The sequence below is a fragment of the Chelonoidis abingdonii genome, chromosome 17, assembly GCF_003597395.2.
Source record: "Chelonoidis abingdonii isolate Lonesome George chromosome 17, CheloAbing_2.0, whole genome shotgun sequence".
NCBI lineage: Eukaryota > Metazoa > Chordata > Testudines > Testudinidae > Chelonoidis > Chelonoidis abingdonii.
The window spans coordinates 29,823,870-29,841,314 of NC_133785.1; the positions used below are offsets into that span (position 1 = coordinate 29,823,870).

Below are 17,445 nucleotides of genomic sequence, written 5' to 3' on the forward strand. Positions count from 1 at the left end.
TGGAAGTTTTGCACTTGGTTTCAATAGGAGCAGGGGAAGGTACTGTAGTATTATGATTTTTAAACCAATTAATCTAATCTGTAATAGAGATATTTAAGGGAGATAATGTATCTAGTGTAATATTGTTCAAAAGGGACTAGGGACTATAAAAAAAACATAAAAAAGAGACAGTGTCGGCCCCAAAGAACTTAAATGGTAAAATATTTCAGTAAGACCTTGTCTACACAAGGAAATTGACCAGATAGTTATTGAGGAATAAACTTTGTGAGAGAAGTAATTATTCCAGAATATATTTTGGAAGAGAGTATCCATGAAGGAATAACTATTGTAGACTAGCTTATTCCATAATAGCTACGCTGGTCAATATCCCTGTGTAGACCAGGCTACACTATTTAGGACCCGACCCAGGAGCCACTGAAGTCAATGAAAAGGCTCCTATTTACTGCAATGGGCTTTGGATCAGGCCCTGATAAAGCATGCATTATCAGAACAGGTAATATTACATAGGGACAAATCTTGAAGGTGCCATTCAGATAAAACTACCATTGTTGAAGTCAGTGGGATATCTGCCCACTGAGGCCTGTGTCCCATGCTAACTGACACTGTTGGAAAACACTCTCCAGTGTTCGAAATGATAACATAAGGATGTGACTACTAAGCTGCAACTTTTTAAAGGTCAGTTCCAGACAAATAATCATCACAGACATTCAGAAAATCGTTCTACTAGGATATAATAGTGGGATACTAAAGGTCATCTTGAAGCCTTCGGTCCTAGCTGTGCTCCCACTTTACCGTAAAATAGGGCACACTAAAAGAGCAATCATGGGTAGATGGCAATTCTAGAAGAATTCTACTTTACCATCTGAGCTAGGCAATGCTAATTTATGGCTTGTCCAGTTCTTCAGTGTCAACATGTAATATGGTGCCCAATATTCTGCACAGGACTCCAGGTGTGGTCTCACTAGCACTTTATAGCTCTATATGAAATGCTTTTAGATTATCTCTGGATGGAAACAGACTTCAAAAGTACTAAACTTTCCTGAGTCTATACACACATAACTCCCATTGACATTAATGGGACATTAATAGACCACACAAACATGGAAAATATGTTTCCATGTTCATTTCATGAAGATATGAAATGTACTGTTGGATTGTGCTGTTTGTACTCATCTCTTGGAGGGTGTTAACAGCCTAACATCAAAATTAGGTTTTCCAACATGAGTGCTCCAGCTTCCCCCCTCAACCCCAAGTCCTGCAAGTATCTTTCCCAGTCTCTTCCCCAACACCCCCCATATCAGTTTGCCTCCCCTAGCCCCTACTCCAGCATCTGTCCTCCAACAAGTCCTGCCTTGATATATTCTACACACCTCAATCTTTGTATCCCAGTCTCCAATTCCTGCACTCCCAGCTCCCCCACTCAGGTACCTGCCCTCCCTAAGCTGTGTCTCCCCCCATCTCCAGTTTTGTCTCCCCCCAAAACAGCCCTTGCCTAAGTCCCCTGAGGGAGCCTATCCCTCCCACCCAGCTCCCCTCCCCAAGATCTCCCCAGAACCTGGCAACTACACACCCTTCTCTGTGACTTTTCCCACCCACACAAGCCTGCCTCCAACTCCCCTTTCTAATCCCTTCAATTTCCCTCTTGTAACTGTCCCATTCAGTTCCCTTCCCCTCTTCTCTTAGTACCTTGTATGTGCCTCAACCCTCCCCCCAAATCCTCCTTGTCTCTCCTCCTCAAAGTCCACCCCAAGCCCTCGCTTCTCTCCCCGATATCCCTTCCTCCACCTAGCAGGGCCCCCATCACACTTGTTCCCCTCGCGTTCCCCAGCCCCAAAGTCCCCTCGCGACCTGGGGTCAGTCCCCCCAGATTCCCAAGTCCCTCGTCACCTGCCCCATCCCCAAGCAACGCACTCTGAGTTCTCCATCGCACCACTCCGCAAGAAGCCCCCCTCGGACCCACCCCCATGTCTCCTGAACACAGAGCAGTTTTCCAGTTCCGGGAAACACAGGCACTGTCCTCTGGCCCCTATTCTGCGGCTGCCTCCCTCCCCTGTCCAGGCAGCCGGAAAGTGGTGTGTGTGTGTGTGTGGGGGGGCAACAAAGATACTGGTGCCCCCTCTCCCCTTGCTAAAAGCTGGGACCACAGGGTCGTTTCCCCCTCCCTCCACGATCGCACCCGCTGCCAGCCCTCAACAAGGGGCGGGGGGGGGGGGCAGAACTGTGCTCCGCGAATCTGTGCGCATTAACTCGAGTCAATGCGGTAGAGAGGATTCCTCCCAAGCCCTTTGCAAGGAAGTCTCCGGCAATTAGTTGAGCCAGTCGACAGCCTGCAGCCAGCCAGTCTGGGCTGCTCCCGATGAGCCGCAAGGAAATCAAAGCGCGGTGGCCAAATCCTTCCCGGTGAGCTCTGCAGTGCGGGCTCCTCTCTGAAGCCCCTTTCCCGGGGGGGGAGGGCGGCTGGTGAGCGTGTGAACCCCTCCCTCCCCCAGCCCCCCATTTCGGGTGCGTTTGGCTGAGCCCAGAGAATGGGGTTCGAGCTGGACCGCTTCAGCGGGGAGGTGGATCCCGACTTCAAGTGCAACCTGTGCAACAAAGTTCTGGAGGACCCGCTGACCACCCCGTGCGGCCATGTGTTCTGCGCGGGCTGCGTGCTGCCCTGGGTCGTGCAGCAGGGCAGCTGCCCGGTGCAGTGCCAGCGCATCTCCACCAAGGAGCTCAACCACGTCCTGCCGCTCAAGAGCCTTATCCTCAAGCTGGACATCAAGTGCGAGCACCACGCCCGGGGCTGCGGGCAAGTGGTGAAGCTGCAGCAGCTGGGCGCCCACGCCGAGCGGTGCGACTACTCGCCGGCCCGCTGCCGCCACCCGGGGTGCAGCGAGGTGCTGAACCGGCGCGACGTGGACGCCCACATGCGGGAGAGCTGCGAGGCCAGGCCGGTGGGCATCTGCGAGCGGGGCTGCGGCTTGGTGCTGACCCACCGGGAGCAACGCGCCGGCGGCCACTGCTGCCTGGAAGCCCTCCAGGGCCACAACAGCTGCCTGCAGGCTAAGGTCGGCGGGCTGGAGAAGGAGCTGAAGAAGGAGGCGCTGCGGGCCGGCAAGCGGGAGAAGTCGCTGCTGGCCCAGCTCTCGGCCGTGCAGCTGGAGCTGCAGATGACAGCGCTGCGCTACCAGAAGAAGTTCACGGAGTACAGCGCCCGCCTCGACTCGCTCAGCCGCAGCCTGGCCGCGCCGCCCTGCAAGGTAAAGGGGCGGCGGTGGGGGGGCAGCCGCCCTCGCTGGCTGCCCGCACGGCTCGGCCCAGGAGTCAGCGCCCTCAGGTGCTCCTCTCTCTCTGCCCCCTGTCCCCTTCCCTCCTGCCAACCCTCCTTAAGTCACCCCAGCGCCTGCTTTCACCCCCACAGGGTGCTGATTTGGACCGGAGAGGCCCCACCTTGTTTTATCCTTCACTGTGGGGTTGAGCCACAGCTTTGAGGCAGATACACAAGTGGGGAAAAGTCCCTTTGAAAATAGCATCCAAGTGGCGGACTTTGGGGCTCCTGGGGAGGGGAGGGGGCTGTGAGTGTGGCACCCTGTTGAAAACAGTTTTCTTCTCTTTCCCCATGAGGAAGGTCTGGTAAGTAACCAGGATTTCTTTTTGCTTTGAGACATATTTCCTCCCCCCTTCCTCACCCACAGCCTTGCCTGTCAGCTGCAGCCTCAGCCAGCTGGCAGGTCTGGGTGAAGGGCAAATGTTTACAGCTTAGCTGCTCACCACCAACTGAAGAAACAGGACCGGCCTTAGAAAAGAAGGAGGGAGTTATCAAAATCCAGGGGGAAATATATATATAGTTCCTGTGTTTATCTCTGTGATTTTTAAAAAAATGCTTCAAGCTCTGGCCATGGATTATGTTAAAGTGACACTTATTTCTGGGCCATTCCCCACACCACATAGTTTGCATGCCATTTCTTTTTAAGCCTGTTTATTGTTTCCTACCATCTCTGTTTTCTTATGGTATGATTTTATGGCTTTTCACTGAAAACTGGGGAATGACGGAGTTACGTGTGCTCAGAACTCATGGTGCTATTTGATGTGTAGGGTGCTAGAGAGAGTCAAATGTTAGGCTTGTCATTAAGAAGTAATTGCTTTGATAAAAGAGCATAACAAAAAAAAAAGTCATTTGAAATATGATGATGAGCTCTGGTCTTTAACTGCCACAGTCTGTTTTTATGTATGTATTTCTAATGGGACTGCCCAGTAGTATCTGAAGATACTACAGGGATGGTCGTCTATCCAGGTCACAATCCCTTTTCTCACTTCCCTTCCTGAAGAACCCTGTAAACGCTACAAATGGGATTTTCAGGACTCACAATATCGAATCACCAGAAGTCAACTTACTGGGCGTAACACTAAACAGAATCATTTGCAAAAGACTTTTGGTGACCTAGCACTTTCCAGATCCAGCATTCCATAACCTTAAATCATTCAGAATGGGTTTTCCGTAATAGGGCTTTCCACAGTATGATGTCACTAGGATTAGCCCTTATACAACACAGACATGCTTCAAATAAACTGCACAATCAGTAGCCGCTAGCAATGAGCTTTCCATGATGTGAAACCAAATAGTGTGGACTTCCTACTGTATGTCCAAGTATGGGCCATCTACTTTGAGCTTTCTTTTTTCTGAACCATTTCAAACGTTGGATTTACCTAATTTAAATTTATCTTGACTTTGAACTACCTGGAATGGGCTGCTTATAAAATCAAGATGACCAGAAGCAGATTCTTCAGGAAGCAGAGTTATACAGCACAGGGTTTCAGTGACCCCAGACTATTAATCAGAACAAGTCTTCGATGTGAGGGGAGCACCAAGAAGCCAATTAACTTCACGATGAAAGCACTGAGAACACATCTTGGGCTTTTCACAACTTACCACATCCACAGATGCAGCAGCAAACTTATCAAGCTCTGTTCAGAGAGCTGCACTGACATCTTTGATGCTGCTGATGTTCAAACAGCAATGTAAACAAAACAAAACTTCTTTTTATAATCTTCTACCCCCTTAGAAATTAATGGGAAGAAAAAAGATCAGTGTTTGTCAGATAACAACAACAACAACAACATCTCCATAGGGGATATGCTTTTTTAAAGTCTGTAGATGGTATCTGAAGACAATGAGGTTAATAACAAAATGAAACTAATAAAAGAAATCACAGACCCTCACCCTCAGTGGATCCAAGTCAGATCAAAACTGCCTCTTTTTAAAAGCATTCTTTGGATTTACTCAACCATAACCCCTAATTCATAGATTTCTCCCCCCCCCCCCATTTCTCTCATTCTGCACCCGGCTCTGCTCCCTCCATTCATCTGGTCCCACCTCTTGCTCTGTAGTTGATGTGAAAGCCTTTTCTACGGCTCCCACCATCTGGAATTGCCTTTTTTTTTATCTCTCTACCTCATCAGCTTCATCTTACATCTGATCCAAAACTCTCACCTTTGCTCCCTTATCTGAACTTCTTAATGTCTCTCACTCTGCAGATAACTTTGCTGCTGCATTATTTAGTTCTGCAAAGTGCTGTGGGATGCAATTTTTTGAAAGGTACTTGTGACGGGGCCTTTTGGGGTGTCACTTGATGTGCCAGGGTGCCACTGAGTCAGCCTATTCTGCCAGCCTGGGTCCCCTTTACCTGGCCTTGCTGGGCTAGGCTCACAAGCCTCTTCCAGTCAAGCTCACAGGCAGGGCCACACCCTTCTGCACAGTGAGACAGATATCCGCTTTTGTAAGATTCAGCCTTAGGGGCTTTCCCCAACACTCTGGTGCCCACTCCCTTTAAGGGATACAAACCCAAAGGCTTTATGAAATTTGCCCCTTCCCTCAATATGGAAGGAGATATGCACAACTTCTCCCCCCCCCCCCCCGTTAGAAATTACATAAACTAGGTTATGTTATGAACAAGAAATAAGTTTATTAACTACCAAAGGTTGATTTTAAATAAATATAACAGACAGCAAAAAGCAGATTACTAAGCAAATGAAACCAAACACTCAAACTAAGCTCAATATACTTAATAAACAGGTTACAAAACGTAATTTCTTACCCTGAATGTTATTTTAGGCAAGTTGCAAAGTTTCTGTGGTTCAGAGTTCCAGTTATATTTCTTCGCAGACCAGACCCTTGTCTCAGTCTGGACCCTCCCTGCCTTCCCTTCAGGTGGTTTTAGCAGTCTCTCTCTTTGGGCAGACAGTCCATGGAGAGGAGGAGTCCAGTTTGCCTTCTTCCCCACCCTTAAATAGGCTTTACATAAGACGGGAATCATTTGTTTCCCAAACTTGACACCCCTTCCCTTCCAGTGGAAAGTTACAAGAAGTCCCATGTAATGTTTAGTATCTCGGGTGACAAGACCAGATAGTTTCACAGCATCCATGAGTCAGTGGCAGTACGGAGTGTCCGCAGGAAGGCCAAGCCTTTTCACAGTCTGTTGTTCTTGCTGATTGGCCATCTCCCTTGGCTTTTCCATTGTTGTACCAGAAGTGTTAGCAGTGGGCGTCACCCAAAGTAGCATAGTTGAAATACTCAATATTCCTAATTTCAGATACAGAAATGATACAGGCATACAAATTGGATAATCATATTCAGTAAATTATAACCTTTCCAATGATCTCTTACAAGACCAATCTTGCATAAAGTACATCTGTTATGTCATATTCGTATCATAAGCATATTTTCATAAAGAATATGGAGTGAAACATCACAGTACTGTTACAAATAGATAATGTCCACCATGTGTAATTTCCAGCAATACTTTTATCAAATCTCTGGATGCAGCTGACTAACATAACTGGGTTCATTTTCAACACTGCTACAAAAAGGGTGTTGTGCAGTTTTCTGAAGCAGTGTGTAATGTGAAGAAAGCCAAAAGGTGTTTGTTACCACAAACTTGTGGTCTAGCGGTCAGTCAATTACATGACTTTCATGGCATTTTGGGCAACTTTCCAATGTTAATAGTTTCAGTCTTCCCAGCGTCAAAACAAGTACAATCAGAAAACATGCATCTTTGTGCACTAGAGATTTTTGAAAAAGACCATGTTGACAAGGTGATCACCTACTGCAGGAGATGTTGCACCAGTTTGGGATGTGGCTTGCTTCCAGATTATTTAGTCCTGGATTATTTATTCAGATAATGATGCCAGCATAATATGTGCAGCACAGGATGGTGTCTATAAACACCTTCTGGTCCCAGAACACCTGGTTTAGGAGTAGTAAAATATAGAATAATTGACTTCTCCATTTGATTCCAGGTTCAGAAATAGCTGTGCCCAGTCAAAATGTGCATTATCATTACCAATATTATCATTATTATTTATACTTTAAATATTTGCTATAAGCTGTAGTTGCTTGGTCAAGGCTGAAGCCTTCATTGCTCAAATAGAATGGTCATTAATGAACTGTGTTAATGTGTGTGTGCACATTATATTTGTTCCATCTATTTACTTTACAATGGCCTGAGTTCTCTGTGCAGGTTAGTTAAAAATAAACGTTCTGGCTTTCTAGACTGAATTATTGCTCATTGGTAGTGATGTGGAACCACTCTAGATAGAAGAGAGGCCTCTGCACTGTTCTATTCAAAGTATGAATCAATGGGGAAATTAAATGGTGGTTTGAGGATGTCCACAGGGCCTTCTATACCAGTTGACCATCATGATGGGATTGCACTAAGGGATCAAAAACAGGTCAACTGTGTGCTGTGGAAGGGGTTTGAATAGAATGTCATATGGTGGGGGAGGGGAGAGTGTGCTGGGAACAGAGCCACTGAAGCTGCAACTATGTAGATCTAGTGGCTCAAAAACCTGCATAGGAGGAAATATGGCTGAGGAAAGGGGAATTCTGTTCCCCCTCCTACATATAATCCCATCAGAGATCTGTGCAAAAAGCCCAATTAATCAGGCATTTTAATCTATTTTATTTAGGTTCTTATACCATCTGTGATAAATGAAGGGGGTGGAGGAGATGCTCCCTTTTATAGACACTCACCCAGCCAGTTAGCTATAAAGTCCCTCTTGGTGGCTGTTCTCTGCTTGCTTTACCTTTAAAGGGTTAAAAAGTCCCTCAGCTAAAGGAAAGGGAGTGGACACCTGACCAAAAGAGCCAATGGGAAGGCTAGAACTTTTTTAAATGGGGGGGAAAAAAAATCTTCCCCTTTGTCTCTGTTATGGTTCCCCTGGAAAGAGGGGAACAGGGAGCAGTTATGCTATGAGAAGCTTTAAGCCAGGTATAATCATAGCTCGTACCTAGAACTACTTATTTGGAACCCCCAAATGTGTAAGTAGATCAGGAATGTTCAGAAAGACGCAATTAGATTTATTTCTTATGGCTAGTGGACTCCTCTGTGCTAACCCCAGATGCTCTTGTTTGCTTGTAATCTTTAAGTTGAACCCCCAAGAAAGCTATTTGGGTTGCTAAATTTTTGGAATTGCTCTTTTAAAATCTAGCAGAAGCCTGAGTTCCAGATATATTTTCTTTCTTTTTGTTTTTAATAAAATTTACCTTTTTTAAGAACAGGATGGGAGTTTTGGTGTCCTAAGAGGTTTGTGCATAAATTAGCTGGCGGCAACAGCTAATTTCCTTTGTTTACCTTCTCAGCTCTTCCCTGGAGCGGGGTGAAAGGGCTTGAGGGTGCCCCACAGAAAGGAATTCCCAAGTGCTCCTTCCTGGGTTCAAAAGGGTTTTTTTGCATTTGAGTGGTGGCAGCGTTTACCAAGCCAAGGTCAGAGAGACGCTGTAACCTTGGGAGTTTAATACTGGAGTGGCCTGTATTAATTTTTAGAATCCTTGCAGGGCCCCACCTTCTGCACTCAAAGTGCCAGAGTGGGGAATCACCCTTGGCACCATCTGATCTACACAGTGTTTGAGCACTTTCCAGATGTGCATTAAGTTGCATGACTTGCATGTGTTCTCCCTCCCCCGCTCCTTTTTCATCCTTGAGGAGAAAGTGTGAGGATGTTTTTTTAAAATATGTATGTAGGTATGTATATATTTATTTATTTATTTATTTCATGTCTGCTGTGCTGTATGTTTTTATTATTAAAAACAAGGTCTAAGAAGTATGCCTTGCATTTGGAGAGGCAGGCATTGAGGTTTGAGGTGGTGAGAGGTGAGGGCTTTTGTGTGTGTGTGTTTGAAGGAGAGGTGGTGATGTGTTTCACCCAAAATGAATATTTCGTTTGATGAAGTCAGTCTGAATACATCAAAGTCTGAATACATCTAAAAGAAAAACCTCAGGCTATTTAAACTGTGCTTGATTCTCACTGAAACATACCATTATTCAAACCTATTGATAAAGTTGGTCACATTCTGCCATTGCATGTAGGCATATGGTTTATACTGAAGTCACTGGGAAGAAAGGAGCAAGGATGAATTAACAAGGTATTTTTGGAGCTGGGTCCTAGGCCACAGAACCCCCTCTGAACCAGAGGCTGTGCTGCAGCCTGACCTCCTTCAGAGCCCTGTGAAAAAAACCACACATTAACAGAAACACTGAAGATTACATTTTTAAAACGTACAAGTAGCCAATATCCAGAAAGGTGAGAACAGAGATCTCTTGTTTTAACTCCTATGTACTTTTATTTTACTGTATTCAAACCTGCATTGATACTGCAGTGAGAGGAAATCCATGGGTAGGTCAAATGGATATGTGACAGATCCTCAGCATGGATCCAGTCAAATCAATGAAGTTGTCAGTTTGCACTAGTTGAGGACCTGGTCCATAGTACTGGGATCTTTATGAAGGCAGTATCCTCCAGAATTTTAATTTTTAAAAGGCAACCAAACTACTGAAAACTACAGATGAACCTCAGAGTTAGGAACACCAGAGTTACAAACTGACCAGTCAACGACACACTTTCTTTGGAACTGGAAGTATGCAATCAGGCAGCAGCAGAGACGATGACAACAACAACAAAAAAAAAAGCAAGTACTGTACTGTTAAATGTAAACTACTAAAAAATAAAGGGAAAGTGGCATTTTTCTTCTGCATAGTAAAGTTTCAAAGCTGTATTAAATCAATGTTCAGTTGTAAACTTTGAAAGAACTGTAACGTTTTGTTCAGAGTTGCAAACATTTCAGAGTTACGAACAACCTCCATTCCCGAGATGTTTGTAACTGAGGTTCTACTGTAAAAGCAGATTGTTTTTCGTAGAATATGTTCCTGACTATACAATTTGGCATAGTTCAGTTAGCCTGTATTCCTCTTATCAGGAGGCATAGGCACCAACTTTCCCTGGCGCCAATGGGTGCTTGCGTGCCCCCAGCCCTGCCCCAGCTTTACCCTCTCCCTGCCCCCATTCCAACCCCTTCCCCAAAGTCCCCTCCCTGCCCCTTCCCCAAATCCCCACCCTTGCCCCACCTCTTCCATGAGTGCGTTCCCCCTCCCTCCCAGCTGCGTGAAACAGCTGTTTCATGGCGCAAGCACTGGGAGATGGGGGGGAAAAGCAGGTACATGGGGCGCTCGGGGGGAGGCGCAGGTGAGCCATGCGGGGTGGGGGGGAGCTCCTGGTGCTGATTACCAACCAATTTTTCCCCATGGGAAGCCCTGGAGCACCCATGGAGTTGGTGCCTATGTCAGGAGGAGTAGAGTTTCTCTGGTTGGTAAGAAATGTCTTCTTAGCTACAGCATCACTAGAAAAATGAGTAAGCGTCTAGTGTAAAATGCAGGAGATGGTTTATTAGCTCCAAAATATTCAGGTGGTAGGTACAGTAATTTCCAGAATTATATTTAAGAGCTTTACTCAGGGCTTGTCTACACCACGCAGCTGTTAGTGACAAGGCTGGGTCAACACAGCCTTGACACTAAACGTCAGCGTATGTAAATGGTTTGTCAGTACTTTTGTCAACAAAATACTTCCAGCCCGTGAGCGGCTTTAGCTTTGTCAGCAGGAGAGTGCTTCTGCCGACAAAGCCACACTCACACTGCTGCTTGTGTCGGCAAAACTTTTGTCTTTCACGGGGGGGGTAGGGGGGCGCTTTTTAAGTACCTGTGAAAGACAAAAGTTTTGTCGACAACTTTGTAGTGTAGAGAGCCCTCAGGTGTGGAAATACAGCATGCCAGGAACCATCAGGTTTGCTGCAGGACCTGATTATATGGGCAGGGCTGGGATGCTGGCCATTACATCGTCAGTCATTTCACTGTATAATAGTTGGTTCACTGGAACATAAGATGTTTCAGGGAAGAAGAGAAACTCACCAAGCCCTACAAGAATCACTCTCTTTGTGGCTTCATTAATGTACATAAAAACATTTTTAAAGCCCACCCTCCCCCCAAGCACTGAGAGAGAAATCTTCAGAAGTAACAAAATATAAAAGCAACACATTGCAAGGTCCCTTGTGCTTAGATATTTTAGCACATATGGTGGAGTAATCACTTTGCATTGCCATATGCAATTCCTTACTGTAATACTACTCTGCTGCAGTAAAAATGGTGGACAAAATATGCAAAGCCATTAGAGCTGGTCAAGAGTTCAACAGCCCCTTACATCCAAAGTTATACACACAAGAAGACAGAAATATTTGGAACATATTTTAAGAATGAAGCCAGAGAATGTGCCATGGCAGGCATGCTATTGGCCAGCTGGAGGAAAACACCAATGGAGTATGCTGCAAGAGTCCCTCTGTCAAACATGACAGAGAGAGGGAAAATTTATGGGACACAGCAAGGAGGATGTGCAAAGAGTATTGCTGAGTAACAACAGGGATGGCAGACCTTTTAAGTGATGTCTGAAGGGGAAGAAAGGATTCAGATTCAGATTAGAGTTGGTTGAAGTTATTTAAAAATTACCAAGGATATTTTTCATGAAGAAGTTCGAAAAAAATTCGTTTTTTTTTAACCATTTTTCAAGCTTGCTCCAAAATCCTCCTGCATGCTTAGCTCAAACTGTAGAAATGGGAAGATTGGGGGGAAAACAACACTGAACACCTTTCTCCTTGGTATTAAAAGTATAATGTCCACCCCAAAATCAGGAGTTGTAATGGAAGTACTTAACTAAGTTTTAATTACAGCAACCCTTCTGAGAGTAGTATGTTCATTGTTTCTTGATTGACCTAGTCAATTTCCCTCCACAGAGTAGTATAAAAGAAAGGAGGGGAAAACTGCTTTTGTGACAATGGCATACCTGTCTTTCAAATGTTGAACTTACCAGACCTTAAAAGTGGTCTCACAGGATTGGAAAGTTTTCTCCTCGAAATATTATCTGATATCTGGGTTTGAAGATATCTATGAAAACACCTAGTATTTCATTCCTCCATGCAAGCCTGATTCTGATTAATGCTGAATATGTACAAATCCACTCGAAATCAATGGGAGCTGTGAATACTCAGTATCTCCTGGGATCAGGTCTCAGTCTACTTATGTGATCTTCAGGAAAGAAAATGAGCACATACAACTGAGGAATATTATAGGCCAAATTCTCAGCTGGTGTATGTTGATGCAGTTCCACTAAAGGGGTGCTTTTGAGCAACTGGGGGGAAAAGGGGTATGCTGCAAGAGTCCCTCTGTCACACTACTGGGTTAGTGGAGCTCCATCAGTTTACAGCAGCAGAAAATTTGGCCTCATCGCTTTTTTTCCTGCAAGAGTGATTCAGTGATATTGGATTGCTTTGACATTTAGACATAACATTTGACTGACCACTTCAAACTGATATGTGAAAAGAAAAATGCACAAATTAAAAACATCTGCATTGAGTTGCTAAGTAACTGTTGTGATTTATGTCATTAATTGGTTAGGAAAACCAGACTTGTAAGATAACTTCCTCAAATTCTTGTGTGTTCATAACTTTTTCACCTTTTAGCTAAAACAAAGCAAGAAATCTGCAGGTAGCAATGTTCAAGTTCTGATAAGAACTTATCTATATTTAGACACGCACCATATCACTCTGAATATCTGCACAGTCTCATCTCTGAAACCCTTGAGATATACAAGTGGGGGGTCCCCGCCCCGCCGTAAGTTGCTATTATTAACTGCTGCTTGACAGAGACCGAAATTAGTGGATTTTGAAGATTCAAATTCATCATTAACAGTATAGGCATTTAATTTTGCCTTCCATGTAATTTGACACAACTAAGAGCTCTCACAATGCTTCAACTTATCCGTGGAAAGAATGTTATTATATAAGCCAATGACTTTTCTATGTTTGGGAGCAACCTTGGGACACAGGACAGGACAACAGATCATGTTTATATGCAGTATCTCCTTCACCTCTTCTCTATTGCACATCATACATAAAATATATCTATTATTTCTACCGGTCTAATTAGAGACATGCTACTTTAGGGTTTTCTATTTGGGAGTTGGGGGAATTCTCAGTGAAGGAGGTTTTCTATTATTATCACTGTCAAGTCTTTACAGATATGATCCAAATTAATTAGAATCTCAGTGGAATTGCTCTCTATAATATTCACTTTGAACAACTGTTAGGAGTCTGGTGCTTTTTCTCAATTCTACCTGCTAAATTCACAAAAGTATTGCTGTTTCATAACACTTCATGTCTGCTGCTGCTTCGTATCCCTCATAGTTTAGGACAACATAATGTAGTCAGCAAGACAAAGAGTGGCAACATAAAAATGCTGTCCCAAGAATCAATCACAAAAGAATCAGAGACGGCAGATTATAGGTGACCCTGAAGATTTTTACATGCCAAATATGGTCACATCAGATAGCTATAATTACTACATAGCATATGGACATTTTTTTTATTCCATTAGGCTGAGCCGCATGACACAGCAAAGAGTTCTCATTGCTCTAGCTTGCAAAATAAATGATGCATAAATCTTAAATTCTGCATTTTCAAAAGAGCTCAGCACTCAGCAATTCCTGTTGAGAACAGTGGAATAGATGGAATGTGGGAACAATGGGAGTGCTGGATCTTGAGCTCTCTTGCAAATCTGGACATAAACCGCTTCCCCTGGAATTCATCAGCAAACTAAATATTTAGATGGAAGCATGACTTATGCTAGCATCTGACTATATGCATGTGTTTTGAATGCTTTTACCTGTTCTTTCTAGGGTGAAGAGACTAAAGCACTGACTCTTGTCCTTCATCGTGACTCTGGCTCTCTTGGATTTAATATTATTGGTGGCCGGCCATGTGTGGTATGTTAAAATGTGTTTGCTTTTTCTTGTTAGGGAGAGCATGCAGATCAATGTTTGGAGAAAGAAATGCTGCTGACTACATATTTGGCTCTGTAGGAGATGGTTTCATGCCTTATATTCAAACCGACATGGAGTGTCTTTTTTCCCTCATATCACTGTTTTCATCCCTGATCACAGGTAGTTACACTTAAGTGATGTGAATGTGCTGTCACATCTGGATTATGCAGACAGTGCTGAAACACATGAGCCCATTCTTGCAAACCACAGTCCTGTCAATACGTAGTCCCATGAGTTCAGTGCTAACAGGATCGGGTCCTTTAACAATTTGTTTCAAACTGGTTTTGTTGTTGGGGCTTCAGAAATTTACTGTCCTTTCCATCATATACTAAACAGCCCATTGTACTGTGGAAATGATATAATTTAAACAACCCACAGTCTGCTCAGTACTGAACTCCTTGATTTCAGTGGAAGTTTTGCCTGTGCAAGTGTCCAGGACTGAACTTCTTACCGGAACACTTATTACTATTTTTTTCCCCTTGATGTTGACTAGCTGGATCCAACATCATGCGACCTGAATTAGGTCCGGTGGTGGATTTTAATTTGTCCTGTTAGTTCAGAAAGGAAACAGCTTAACTTTGATAGAACAGCTTCTTTTCCTCTCAATAATGCGACGGAAATTTGGGCTTGTTCTTGACAGAGTAACATTGAAGTTTCCCCTCAAAACCTCCCCCTCCCCCTGTAATTAACACATTTTAACTACACTTGATCACATCACTCTATGCCGTTAGCATTTATGGGAACTGATTGTGCAGGCCCATTGGGACATAAAGAATAGCTTGTTAGTTTTATTTCATTTGCCATTGCTGTTTCTGACTGGATCGAAAAAAGTATCCATTTGTTCTTTTTGTATACTTATTACACGAATGATGGAGGGGATCAGCACCTCTCAGGAACTGGCTTTAGGTAACTATCAGTGTAAAGTGAGATAACAAATACAACCCTGTTTGTGGTTGCATTTTTAAATAGAGGTTCTAGGTACTCAGCACTTAAGGATCTAGCCCATAGTAACTACCGTAATTACTTTAGCTTGGCGCTGAGCATTTTGGGGCTCATGTGCAGCATCATTGACAAGATTCAGCCTTAGACAAATTAGAGCTGGTATAAGAACTGGTATAAGGTACAATGTTATAATTTTTCTTTTCATTCCTAAAGGACAATCAAGATGGCTCATCTAGTGAAGGAATTTTTATATCGAAAATAATTGACAGTGGGCCTGCTGCCAAAGAAGGAGGGCTGCAGATTCACGACAGGATTATTGAGGTATATGAACACACTGTCCTGTCTCTCTTAATAGGCCAAGTTCCATCTCATGGCCATCTCATGTCATAATGTGGGATATGGGAGAGGTGTAGCATGGTAAATGTTGTCTGGTAAAGAGATGTCTGTTAAAATATGTTTGACCAGAGTCAATGCTGACCTTCCTGGCTTTACGGAGAGCTCTTATCTAAATATAGAGCCCAGATTATGGATGGTATGTACATGTCCTGGCTTTTTGACGAGTTAGCATCTATTTGGTATGCTGCAGTTATTTCTTTTTAAAGCTATTGGAGACTTGTAAGTTATTTAGTTAAAACCATATGTGAAATATCTGTTGTATAAACTGTAACTTTATATAGCTTGGTTTCTAAGACATTTCATAGGGGTAGCAAAATGTTTTGAACAGATAGAGGACAAAAGTTCCTGTTCCAGAATTTTGGTACAGATGGTTGTAAGCGTGCCTAAGTAATTTCTCTAATGTTATTCTGGACTCCTAATATTATTCAGACTGCAAGTTTGAATTTCTTCTCATTTTCCTAGTCTTGACCTCACTAAAATATCCTTCCTGTTAAAGAGTTGGTAGCTTGAAATGTTTTTCATAAGTTTCAGTGAGTGATTTTTTTGGAGAGGGGAGAGGGTAACAGGGTTAGATTTCATGAAACAGAAAGCAATTTATTGGGAGTCAGATTTGAGCATTTTACAGTTAAAAATGTGTCCTTACTGTCTTTTTATTTTTGTAAGAGGAGGAAAGTTTGAGAATCTATTGTTCAAAAAGATAAGTAAAGCTTTAGTTGCCAAGGATATCATGGAACAGTCGGTTTCTCTAAGTAATGGAATTCCATTGCTGTTATGTTTTGCAAATGAGCAATAAACAGCTGTTAAGGATTTTCTATTGGCAAAGAACAATGTGTATTTGCTATTTTCTACACTGTTTTGGTAAACTGCATTCACAATTTGGGGAATATAAAATATTAATTAATATACCATGTATGGAGGAGAAGAATAGAATCACAGTAGCAGGGTCATTAAAAGATAAGAACTTAGTTGTGGAGTGGTTTAGAAGTGCTATCCCTGATTTAAGTTCTGCTTATGATGTAATATAACCACACAGCATCTGCAAAACTCCTCAGAAGGACTCCATATAAATCTTCTCTGTATAGAATCTCTCCTGTAAAACAAAGTATACCTGTAAAGCTTTAGTCAAGTTAGGATTTTTTAATAATATGACATTTTTAATAACCCTGTCTGTAGGTACGTGCGTCTTAAATACAGTAGAACCTCAGAGTTATGAACACCAGAGTTACAAAGTGACCGGTCAACCACACATCTCATTTGGAACCAGAAGTATGCAATCAGGCGGGGTGTAGGGGGAAAAGCAAAGACTGTACAGTACAGTAGTGTGCTAAACTACTAAAAAAAAGGAAAAGTTTTAAAAAAAAAGATTTGGCAAGGTAAAGAAACTGTTTCTCTGCTTGTTTCATTTAACTTAAGATGGTTAAAGGCAGCATGTTTCTTCTGCATAGTAAAGTTTCCAACCTGTATTTAGTCAGTGTTCAGTTGTGAACTTTTGAAAGAAAAACCATAACACTTAGTTCAGTGTTCCGAACAAGCTACACTCCTGCGGTGTTCGTAAGTCTGAGGTTCTACTGTGTACAACAGGGGTAGGTAACCTATGGCACACGTGCTGAAGGCGGCACGCAAGCTGATTTTCAGTGGAACTCACACTGCCTGGGTCGTGGCCACCAACCCGGGCGGCTCTGGATTTTAATTTAATTTTAAATGAAGCTTCTTAAACATTTTAAAAACCTTTATTTACTTTATACACAACAATAGTTTAGTTATATATCATAGACTTATAGAAAGAGACCTTTTAAAAACATTAGAATGTATTACTGGCACGCGAAACCTTAAATTAGAGTGAATAAATGAAGACTCAGTACACCACTTCTGAGAGGTTGCTTACCCCTGGTATACAGTTACACACAAATTATGTTAAAAAGAGTGTTA

At 43.2% G+C, this 17,445-nt stretch overlaps 1 protein-coding gene across 1 annotated transcript in view; it reads left to right on the top strand.

Annotated features, from left to right (window-relative positions):
* Positions 1-2,305: 2,305 nt before the first annotated feature.
* Positions 2,306-17,445, top strand: part of PDZRN3 (PDZ domain containing ring finger 3) — a 200,236-nt gene continuing 185,096 nt past the window's right edge. Inside the window, exons 1-3 of the mRNA XM_032795985.1 lie at positions 2,306-3,242; positions 14,035-14,121; positions 15,334-15,441. Of these exons, the coding sequence (XP_032651876.1) occupies positions 2,526-3,242; positions 14,035-14,121; positions 15,334-15,441 (912 nt within the window). The 5' untranslated portion in view covers positions 2,306-2,525. The remainder of the gene's footprint in view (positions 3,243-14,034; positions 14,122-15,333; positions 15,442-17,445) is intronic.